Source organism: Pimephales promelas, chromosome 2 (genome assembly GCF_988280905.1).
Source record: "Pimephales promelas chromosome 2, fPimPro1.hap1.1, whole genome shotgun sequence".
In the NCBI taxonomy this organism is placed as follows: domain Eukaryota; kingdom Metazoa; phylum Chordata; class Actinopteri; order Cypriniformes; family Leuciscidae; genus Pimephales; species Pimephales promelas.
In genome coordinates, this window is record NC_142770.1 from 18,804,610 (window position 1) to 18,816,612 (window position 12,003).

The 12,003-nt window shown below is 35.9% G+C and overlaps 1 protein-coding gene and 1 pseudogene across 2 annotated transcripts; both read right to left on the reverse strand.

Moving 5' to 3' along the window:
• Window positions 1-349: 349 nt before the first annotated feature.
• On the reverse strand, window positions 350-2,703 carry LOC148995842 (uncharacterized; annotated as a pseudogene). Its single transcript, XR_016146401.1, has 5 exons — window positions 2,683-2,703; window positions 1,809-1,896; window positions 1,372-1,697; window positions 1,145-1,273; window positions 350-917 (listed from the first exon to the last, which is right to left on the reverse strand). The product of XR_016146401.1 is annotated as an uncharacterized LOC148995842 (transcript).
• On the reverse strand, window positions 2,518-5,843 carry LOC120479943 (uncharacterized). Its single transcript, XM_089132195.1, has 5 exons — window positions 5,746-5,843; window positions 5,327-5,662; window positions 5,054-5,188; window positions 3,477-3,541; window positions 2,518-3,293 (listed from the first exon to the last, which is right to left on the reverse strand). The coding sequence occupies exons 1-5, from the start codon at window positions 5,807-5,809 to the stop codon at window positions 3,204-3,206; spliced, it is 690 nt and encodes a 229-aa protein (XP_088988321.1). The 5' UTR covers window positions 5,810-5,843; the 3' UTR covers window positions 2,518-3,203.
• Between the last annotated feature and the right edge of the window lie 6,160 nt (window positions 5,844-12,003).

A 12,003-nucleotide genomic window follows, 5' to 3' on the forward strand; every position in this document is an offset into this window, starting at 1 on the left:
ATAGCCTATAGATAGGACTACATAATTTATTTATTCAATTAAACTGTATGTGTCCATTGATTGTGAAGTTGCAGATCAAGCGCATGGTGCTGCATGTTTTTATCTTGTTATGAATTGTGTCCTATTTTCCGTTATTACAGTTATTACTGCGCAGTGATATGGAACTGTGATGAGGTCAAACCTGCCTGAAACTACTTTAGCCGTGCGTTTCCCTGAAAATAATTGCACACCTTGCACATTCTCAACCAATCAGAATCAAGCATTCAACAGCCCTGTAGTATAACATTAACATATGCATAATTGTAACCATATTGAAGAAGACTGTGACATAGATACTGAGGCGATTGAATCCATCTGCAGTAATTTATTAATACAGGTGAGCCAGCATAAAACAGCAGACATAAAACTCAAAAACAGCTCACAGACAAGGGCAATCCAAGAATAGTAGTTTAAACAGGAAGAGGTCAGGGGTCGTGGCTGAAGTTCAGAAACTAGTTTAGAGTCCAAGTCAAAATACACAAGCAAGCATGAGAAAACAGGTCAGAGATAGAGTGGGTCAATCAAGACTTCACAAAATTACAATGAACAGAACAGTCCAGATAAAGGGGACCTGATGGGGCACAGGTGATACTAATGCAATGAAGACGGGATAATCAAGAGATGATGAGCAGGGAAGGATCATGGGAAATGTAGTCCTAGTACACATGAGAGAGGGATTTGATGCAACCAGGAGGAGGCGTCGCTGAGTGCTCTGTGACAAAGACATATTGTGTTACTTTATATTTTCATGTAACATATCAGTGTTTGTGTTGAGTCTTGAGGTTCGAAATCCATATCTTGAAGATTTCGTCGGTCTGTACTGTGAAATGGTTTCAAGTCGTCTTCATTTCTTGCATGAACAAACATCTTTAAGAGTCCTTAAAATGAAATCAGATTTAACATTAAATTACTCGCTCAGACAAAAACATTGTTTATTCACCCAGATTTTTCATGGTTTTCTTTTTTCTGTAACATAAAATGTGTAGTGACTATAAAGAGCTGTAACTGCAAGAGCTGTTAAAATATTCTTTATAAAATGTGAGAATTCAAGAGCACAATGTCCACGTTTGGAGACATACAACTATAATTTCACTAAAGATCTCACCTATGATCACAATGATCAGAACAGCGTTCAACAGAGCAGATATGAGGATAATAATCTGGCAATGTGTCTGATTCCTCTCAATGATCTTCACCGCTGTCTGATTCTGGATCTCTGCAGTCGGAGTTGGTCCTGTGTATTCATTGAAGGGGTTTAATATTAATATTTCACATGTATTTGTGTAACAATGATTAAGTGTTTAGCTTGATGATCACTGAATGTTCACTCACCGCTGATGTGTATTCTGGTGCCGTCGCTGTATTTTGGAGGAACGTCTTTGGTCACACAGTAATAAAGTCCTAAATCATCAATAGTGACATTATTTATGAACAGGCGATGATTACTTGCACTGAATATTTCTGCCTAAAAGCTTTACTGTGGTGATGAGTAGATGACGTTGTGGAAGAGAGTAATATGACAACCGGAGAATCTGGAAGTTTCTGTAAAAGCCAATAAACCTCCTTTACATCAAAATCACAGTTTATAGACACATTTAGACCCAAATCTGTAAGTTGATCAGTTAAAGTCTCCGCAGCTTCACACCATATGAGCAGATCTATGAAATAAACACAACAGACACGCTAAATATGGATTATTATCATGTCATTAAACATTATAAGTTATCTTACAAAGAACAATCAGATATTGATAAAGTACATGAACTCACAGAGGTGAAGCTGCACAATCTTCATGATGTTAACACACTTCAGCTTGAGTCTTGTTTCTTTCACACGACTGTAGAGATGTACCGTTACCTATATTCTGATCTAACCGCAGTCAAGAGGAAGTCAAAGGCAGGTTTGCTCTGGTTTAGTTCTGTTGTCTATTTGTTCAAAACTCAAACCTTGATCTTTACATCATTTATTGTCTTTAAAAAAATATTTATCTTTAATTCACTGACAGGAAAAGGACTCAAGACACTGAGAACAGCCCAATTTTCTTTTCTTTTTTTTCATGGCCTTTCAAACACAAATATGAAGTTTTCTTCAACTATTCTCGTTCAAACTCATGATTATTAACTCAGCGTAGATGAGGTTTTCAGTGTCTGTCTCTTAATATTACAACTAACAATATTTATCCTCAATACAAGTGAGTTCTGTATGTATTTTAATTAATTTGGATTGAATTTCTTTTGCCTAGTACTTTTCTTTTTAAAATTATAAGAAGTGTGAGACTTATTTCTAACATTTGTTATACAATTTAATAATCTTTGTTTAGTTCTTAATGTTAGTACATTTTCAGCTGTTCATTGTTGGTTCACGTTAGCTCAGGTTCATTAAATATGTTAACAGGTACAGATTGTGTTTTTAATTATCTACTTCAATAAACTTCAATAAAAATTTAATGAGCATGAACTAAAATTAATAACTGCTGTTGAAGTATTTCTTTTTTATTATTGTTAGTTCTTGATAGTTAGGTTTAACAAATAGCACATAATTGTAAAGAGTTATCATGGTGTTTCATGTCATGTTCATTTGGTTAAAGTTGAAACCGCTTGATGCCTGCAAGTGTGTGTGTGATCGTGTTGTTCATCAAGTGACCAAACCAGTGGAAAACTTCATTTGCACGAAACCATGCTTGTGTTAACCACAAAAGCAGAGAGCAGAAGTCAGATATTTTTAAATATTTGAAAAATATTTACAAAAATTAATAGGCATGTAAAAAATATCTTCATTTACTGACATTTGTTTTCTTGACTTCAAGCGTTGTCAAATCGCTGTAAAACAAATCAACTATCAGAAAATGTCATGATTTCAAAAATGATTTCATGTTTCAGCCCCAAGAAAGCTTTTGTGGTTTATAACTTTTACTGCTGAGCATTTCAGCGCTTTCATAACAGAGAGAAGAAAACGATTATATTATTATACAGTATATAAGCAGGATCTTCACTTAAAACAGCACCAGAATAAAGTGTTACTATCATACACACTGCATATCTACATACAAAGCAGAAAACTCATGAATGGAAATGAAAATTAAAATCCACATATTTAAAACACAATAACGGTAAATTTTAGATAGTAAAAAAACATCTAGGGACACTTTGTATTCCTAACGTGTATCACATGGTACATTGTCTGTAGACAGTAGTGGTCTGCTCCTGACTAGGTCTGGTGTTTCTGGAGCACATGAAGAAATCATCTTCAGCACACTGAAAGAGGACCATATTATATATGAACGACCATATACAGTATATTAGACATAATGATCAGTCAGCTGGTCATAAACATTTCAGATCATTTAATGAATCTTGTGTTTGAAGTTTCACTGTAAGAATCGGGATAATAGAGGAAATAATAAGATAACATATATTAATATTGAAGATGCATCTCACCTGTGGATTATTCGAGTTTTGAGCAGCAGATTTTCCAGTTGCATAAATTAAAATCTTCAGCAAACCTGAAACACACTGAATATGAAACATCACTGAATTCACACATTACAGTCCAAGAGCCGATTCACAGAGAACGTGTTTTACTGTGAAAAATGTGAGATTCAGGCCTGGGGAACGAAAAAAGTTTCTTAAAAGTTTAACTTTTTTTAGGAACTTTAAGGCATGTAACGGCATGTCTCGCACGAGAGGCTGAAAAAGAAGACAGACGTGAGCGCAACAGTTAACCCTCAAGTGCTCTTCGTTTCGGAGTCACACTTGTTATCGTCAAAAGTGACCGGACACCTAAAAATGAAACTTTCTCCATCCCAGTAAAACCAATGCAATTTATTTTTGTTCTATAATATTTATTCTTTTTAATTTATTATTTTGAGACAATTGAATTGAATTTATTAATATTTATGCAATATTTATGTTTTATTTTTGCCATGGAAAATATATATATAGTTTTCTATATATATATTATTTTTTTCAAAAAAAAATATTAATGCAGTATTTTAGTTTAATATAGAGTCTAGGCCTTCAGAAAAAAATATTTTTTGAAGAAAATTAGCACCATCTGGTTACAGTATAGAGAAAAAGCGTAGAATCATGGTGTAACCACTAGATGGCATGTACAGCTCTCTATGGAGAGGCATGTGAATTCCCCAGCTGTTAATGAACACATTTTTTTGTTGTTGTTGTTGGTGGATTTGTATATATAGTTGAAACAATCTCAAAAACTATTTCTTATTAAAAAAAAATGACAAACAAATATTCACAATTTTTCATTTTTTTACAATTTCCCATTCATTTCCTATGAGGTCATTTTTGACCAAAGACCACAAGTGTGACTATTTTTTTTAAGACCACTTAGCCTGTTTAGATCATGACCTCAATTTTTTTGTGTGTTCACATACATAATGCCATAAAAGTCACCAAGTTTCGTAACATCGCGAAGAAGCTGTGATTTTTAAAAATTCAAAACATACTTTTTGTAATCAAAATTTATTGGTGTGTATGTGTATAAAAGTGTGTTTGTATGTGTGTGTGTGTGTTGGTGGGTGTGTCTGTTTTGCACTCTAGATGTTGTAGAGTGTCACCCCTTTCTCGATTTGTAGATTGTACACACAAAAATTCTCAAAGTTTTTGTGTTTTTGTCAATTTCCCATTCATTTGGGTCAGTCATTTTTGACCGAAGAGCACAAGTGTGACTATTTTTTTACGACCACTTAGCCTGCTCGGATCATGACCTCAATTTTTTTTGTGTTCACATACCCAATGCCATAAAAGTCACCAAGTTTCGTAACATTCAGATGAAGCTGGGATTTTTAAAATTTCAAAACAGAAAGGATTTTCGGTCAGAAATGACCGAAGAGCACCTGAGGGTTAAATGAGTTTAGTGTGTGTTTACATTAAAAAAAATTAGGGCAAAAGTAGGGCAGTGGAATTGAAAAACACCATCTGTGTGAACCGGCTACATTTGTGTAGATCTAGAGTTCGTCTCCTTGTAACACTTTTACTGTAAAACATGAACAAACCTATTAATGCAATGATCAGAAGCACATTCAGGAGGCCAGATAAGATGGTCATATTTCTCCATGGTATCTGCTGTTGTGGAGCGTCATCTGTCTGATTCCTGTCGACCGAGTCTGTAATATTCTTTTGGACAACGTCTGTAAAAGTTTATAGTTCAATCTTTCAGTTTCAGTCTTTAACAGAATAATACAACTATTATTAGTTCTTCATACAGTATATTAAATATGGACTCCATCATGTGGTTTATAAAGACATGAAATGATAAAATAACTCACCGCTGATGTAGATTTTGGTGCCGTTGTTGAATTTTAGTGGTTCACTAGTTTTCACACAATAATAAACTCCTAATTCATCAATGGTGATATTCTTGATGAACAGACGACTGTTAGTTTTCACTGAGTATTTGTCTTTATAAATTATGTTTTCATATTTACCTTCTCCTCCATATTTGCTGGTGAAAGTGCGTAAGATCCACACTGGAGGATCCGGTAATTTCTGTTTGTACCAGTAAATCTCCTTTATATCAAGATCACAGGTTATAATCGCATCAGATCCTAAAGTTACTGGTGTGTTTGTTAGACTCACTGAGGCTTGATGCAACATGAACAGATCTATGACAGAAAGAAACACACATTTATTAAGATATAAAATCTAAATAAAACTGATTTAATGAAATGTGTCATGAGAAACTCACAGATCTGCAGCTGTATGATCTTCATGATCTGATCTAGATGAATAATATCTGCTATAGTGATCATTCACACATCTCGTACTGTGAGTGGAAACACAAACCTCGACCACACAGACGAGAGGAAGTCAGAGCTGGGCGTCTCTGAGAACATCGTCATTCTTATGTTTCAATCAACAAGTAATTAGAAGACACAGTTTGTTTTAATATGCCAGTGTGTTTTATTTGAATACACAAATGTGTGAAATGAATTTTGATTTGCTCCTCAAAAAAACAACACCAACACATAATTATATAAAATTGTATTTATTTATTTATTTATTTATTGTTTTGCTATAACACCAGGTGACATATCAGATTGAGCTTCGACTAAAATACCATTGTAAAGACACCTGATGATATCTTGATGAGATGAAACCAAAGCAATCAATGTGCATCTCTGACTGGTCGTGTGTTCAGATGTTTAGCGGGAAAACATGCAGTGTTTCCACATTTCTATAATGCAAGAATTTAATTTTAGAATTTAGTTTGATTTAAATATATTTTGTGGTTTGCTTATTGTTATTTGTGCCAGTCCTACATTTAAATAATCAATCCCATTAAGAAACTTGCACTGCAATTAATATCTCTACCACATGATGTCACTGTAAACTTGTGTAAGTTTGTTGTTGTGTAAGTAAGAGAGGCATTTACCTTAATATTGTGAAAGATCAGTCAATCTAGTATTCATATTATACTAGATGTCAGTTTTCATTGATTTTTAATATTCATCCAGGTTTTATTTACTTCATTTGTGTTTACAACAACCTATGTATTTAAACAGCCTTTAATCTAAGGATTGCTCATTCACATTTGATGAATATAGGCTACCCACATCTTGACTCAATCTCAAACATCTTTGACTAAACATCCCTCGAATCTGAAATCTCACGCTCATAACAAATCGAATCGAATCTTTAAAGATTCGCCGGAGAAATAAACACACAGTCCCGTATATGCAGCCACAGACATGCTCCTCGTGACACAGCGAAGGGAAGGATGCGCTTGATAGTTTTAACTCTCAGGATGAGCACAACATCTTTCATCGGGATAATTCTCCGCTGAATCGAGATGACTCAGTGCTGTTCGTGTTTCAGGGCCTCTCTTAAGTCTTTTGAATCACAAGAGTAACGAATAGAGATTCCCATCCCTCCATATGCTGTTTTATACATCACACTGGAGGCTGGAAATACAAACTATTAACGACGAATATTTTGGTATGCTTTGCCCCTTACATCATTCATATATACAGACCTTTGGCTGATAGCATGCATGAAATCCCGTGCACTTGGATTGCAAAAACATAAGAATTTAAGTTCTCACGACTACACAAGGTTGCACTGGAACTGCGATATTATATTGAACTGCAATAAATATGGACGTATGCACCTAGCTGAAAAAACCAGCCAAGGCTGGTTGGCTGGTTTTGGCTGGTCTCCCAGCCTGGTTATAGTTGGTTTATCAGGCTGGTTTTAGAGGGGTTTTGAACACTTTTTCAGCTGGTCAGGCTGGTCTTAGCTGGTCAAGTTGGTTTTAGCTGGTCAGGCTGGTCTTAGCTGGTGAGGCTGGGAGACCAGCTTGACCAGCTAAGCCAGGCTGGGTGACCAACTAAAACCAGCTACTTCCAGCTTAAACCAGCTAAGACCAGCCAACCAGCCTAGGCTGGTTTTAGCTGGATTTTTCAGCAGGGACTTGCTCAGCAGGGTCAGGAGAATCCACAACACCCACAATGACCATTAAGACGCCTCGGAAAATGCGGCAGGTTGGCGTTCGCATCGCCATGGTTACCTCATGTCCAGAATGTTTATTCAGTTCTCGCAGGATCTGGGTGTTAGCAGACAATCACCTTTACATCTAAAAATAAACAACGAAACGGAGTTTATGCATCAGTGGCTCGGGGAAAAACAACCTGATTTTGAAGTGGCTCGTGGAACATGGGGGTAATCCGAGTTTGATCTTGGTTAGCTTGGCTTTATAGCCACTAGGCTACTAGTTATCCTATTTTATGTCTACGACAAACGCGTACTAACATTATGGACCTGAATTTTGTAGGCTATAAGTGTCTAATGTCTTAAACGTATTTCTCATGTAGGCCTTATATATGTTTTATGACGTTATTTTCGATTTGATCAAGAACGTAAACTTGCCTAAACTTGTGATAGAAACTTTGAAGATCTTGGCAATTATGCATTGAGTCTTCTTGCTTTACCATTCAGCAATGCAGCAGTTATGCGTTCATTTTATCATATTATATATATATATATATATATATATATATATATATATATATATATATATAGCCTATAAACACACACACACGTTACAATAATGAAAATTTGTCATAAAAATAATCTTTTCATTTGTTTTTACTAAAGCAATTGTCTTTATGTCCACTATGAAAAAGAAAAACAAGGAGCTCAATCAAGACCACTGAGCATTGTAACTTTAGCACATGTGCTTTATGTTTTAATTCAGCTTTGTATTTAAGTATTTTGACAGGAAAATAAATTTGTCAGCATATGATCTACTTTAACTTCTAGTGAATTTTTCTGTGGTGGAAAACTGATCTGTTGAGACCATCCCAACCTTCAAGACACAGCCGAAGACACTCTCGTCCATTTGCACTTAATGCAAGGCAGGCAAGGCGAGTTTATTTATTTAGCACATTTCATACACAGTGGCAATTCAAAGTGCTTTACATGGAAGAAATTAAAGAAGTCAAAATAATTAAAACAGTTTAGAATAAGAAAAAAAATCATAATAATAAAAATAAAATACAGTGTCGAAAATAAAATGTACAGTAACAGTCGGACAAACAGTGGCACAGTGCTCATTTAGTAAATGCAATCAATATAAATAAAAACAGTTAAGAGTAAAAATAAAATAAAATACAGTAATACCCCTATCTGAGATGGAAGAGATTGAGCTGGTTTACGGTGCTACTGGGCCTCCAGCCCAGGGACTTCTTATATTCTCAGCAGTAACTTACTTCTTCACTCGCCTCATCGGAGTGAAGACTCTCCCGCTCTCCATCAAGATCTCTTCCAGTATACCCCTATCTGAGGTGGAAGAGATTGAGTTGGTTTACGGTGCAACTGGACCTCTAGCCTTGCCTTGAGTGTTATATGAAAAATAATGTGATTGTGAAGAATGTGAAGGAGGATTTATTAGTAATTCATCAGTGAAACAAATTTGAATCTTTAGTATTTTCTCGCAAATATTCTGTGTTCCCCCAAGAAATTTTGTTTACTCTCAAAACTTTTGAGTTCTTCGCAAATGAACGCAAAGTTTCTTGCAACATTTCGCCAGAGAACGCAATCAAAATGCATTCAAATATATATATTTTTTTCACCTATTTCCTATTTCCCCCATAACCATGTCCATTTAGTGCATGCCCCTATTGGGGTCTGATTGTTTAAAGGAAATTGAAAATGGAAGGAGATGTTTGTTTGTTGTTTTCTTTCTCTTTGGTAATCTGAAAAGTTTGTATATGGATCGGGGTCGTACTAATGTTGTACTAATATGTTGCCGATGTTGATCCGCGTTTTGATCAGATTCACGTTTTGCCTGACGAGCTTCAGCAGATAAAACTTTTTGTTTTTTTATTATTTTTTTGGAGTTTGTTCTGGAGTCTGTGTTGTGCTGGAGACAGGACGTTTTGGGGGGGTTATCAGACTCCATGTCGTCAGCTGAAGTGCCGTTGGTCGTATAGACTGTAAGGAGAGGCTCGAGAGCGCGCATGCACGTCATATCCGATGGATTTCGCAGAAAATCCGACCCGGAGACCTCACATATAAATTTGAATATTGGCCTTCAGAGGTAATAGCAAAACCTGGAAAGTGGATCATTGCAATGTGTGATTACAAACCCTTCAAACACAGGCAATAAAAAAAGGATTCATTTTATATAAAAAAAAGTTACATACAGGACCTTTAAATAAATCACTTTTGACCATTCATGCTGCCTCCTTCCCTCTTTTATCATGGCCCTTGAGCCAGTCAAGTTTGCCACGTCAAACCTTGAAGCAGAAGAGCATTTCTGAACACTTAACACATCAAACCTTGAAAAACCTGACCTGATAAAACGCCTGATCTGATGAGTCTCGATTTCTGCAGTGACGTTCAGACGGTCGGGTCAGAATTTGGCATAAACATGAAAGCATCCGGCCTTGCCTTCATCCCTTTATGACCAGAGTGGATCATCTTCTGATTGCCACATCCAGCTGAATAACGTGCATGTCACAAAGCTCAAGCCTGTTCGCCGCAGGTCACAAAGTGGTCGCACCAGTTGCACCGCCCTAAGGGCGGCCTTATAAATCATCTGACGACGTGCATTGTGACTTTTTTTTTCATATTGGTAGGTTGTTTTGTTTTTAACTTGTAAATGAGCTAATGTAAAGGACATGTAGTTCTGCAAACCAAAAGAAACACCATCAGTGAAACTTAAGCCCAGTTCTGTCCATTTACCATTCATATGCACATACATCTGTTATGTGATATGGAAATACTTTGTTTCCTCTATGCAATCTGCTCACTTTTCAGTTCCAAAGCAAGCAAACAACAGGATCACATGCAGTAGACATCATCAGATGCTTAGGAAACATATGACTATAGATGCGTTTATCACACGATAGAAATCAAGGCCACAGAATGTGAAAACTACAAGACAGTTTTGGAGAGTAAAGAGAATGTATTACTGTATTACTGAATGATTGTAACTGACTTTTTTTTTAGCATTTGGTCTGAAACAGTTTCCAAAATAATGGGTTCAGTTTAGTTGCGGGTTTAGTTATTTCCTTGACACTACAGACACAATCACGTGGTGTTTAATTTGTATGCTTGATGAGTCAGTGAATCCAATTCCATTTGATTTTTATCCAGAGCAACTTTAAATGTGGTACATTTTATCACTAGGTGTTCCCTGGTAACTCATTAAACAAACTGAAATGCCTTTAAAGCCTGTAAGACCTTCAGGCTCATGTTTTTTCATAAGTTCTGCACCAATCAGCAATCAACAAGAAGACTGCTCATTATCAGTTATCAACCGGAGTTCTTCTTTTTCCTTAATGTTTTGCTTTAAAATACACTTTTCACTACGATGACCTTCCAATAATACTTGATATGTGTCATAAAAAAAGACCTTTGACCAATCAGATTAAATACTGCAGTCAGCAGTTTGTTTATTCATACTTGAGCAGTAAGATTAGACTAGGCAGTACATAAAGGTTTATACGACCTTTTGTCACAATCCGTCATTCTAATATGCAGTACATACATACTGTAATACATGAGTGATCATACTCTATGGATTGTGCAGTGTTAATACTGTCCTGTTTTGTAGAAAATACTTTCAGTTGGGTTATTTATTCTTGGATGAAATAGAGGCACTGAATAAGACAACTGAAACAAACATTTAAACTAAAACAAAAGTATCTTGATTTCTCTTAAAACATAAATGTGTCTATCTTAACCTTGACAAAAATGAATCGCTCCACCATTAAAAATAAACATCTGCTACTTTATTAAAGGCATTATGGCATGCATGGTATTTTTGAGTTAATAATTAATTGTGTGCATCATACATGTTCTCTTAAAAACTGAAGGATCATATAAGTAATTTTACAACAATCCTGGAATTATCCTGTGCAGTAGCCATTTCATCTAATGTTCAAGGTTTTCATTAATAATTACCAACACAAATTTTTGACATCAACGTTAAAGTGCTAGCTTGTTATCGTTCACTCATGCTTTTTTTGCTCCAAACCTTGGCACTTACTTCTATCCACTGCTCTTTTCCATGTCGTCGGTGTCGGGTGGAAACCTTGTATCTCTATATTTCATCCTTTTTAATTTTTTCATAAATAATTTTCATTTCTATTTTAAAAAAAAAAATGTGTAATGAAACCTCATAACTCCCCCCCACCCCCCCCCCCCCCCCTCAATGGTGAATGAGGCCACGTTTACACAAAGCCGGGTATTTAGCGAAACGAATATTTTCCCCCTCTCTATTTTCAAAAATAACATCGTTCACACACCCGCATAAATACGCCGTCGAGCGCCATCATAACTATGCCAAACCAATTGGCGGCAGTGTAGGGAGAAGGATAAAGCCATGCAAGCCAATCAGAATCCTCAGAATCGACAAGAGAGAACCTAAAACTCCGTTTCTACCAGTTCACACAACACAACCGGCGTTTTCAGAAATCTCCACTTTTAGAAATAATCG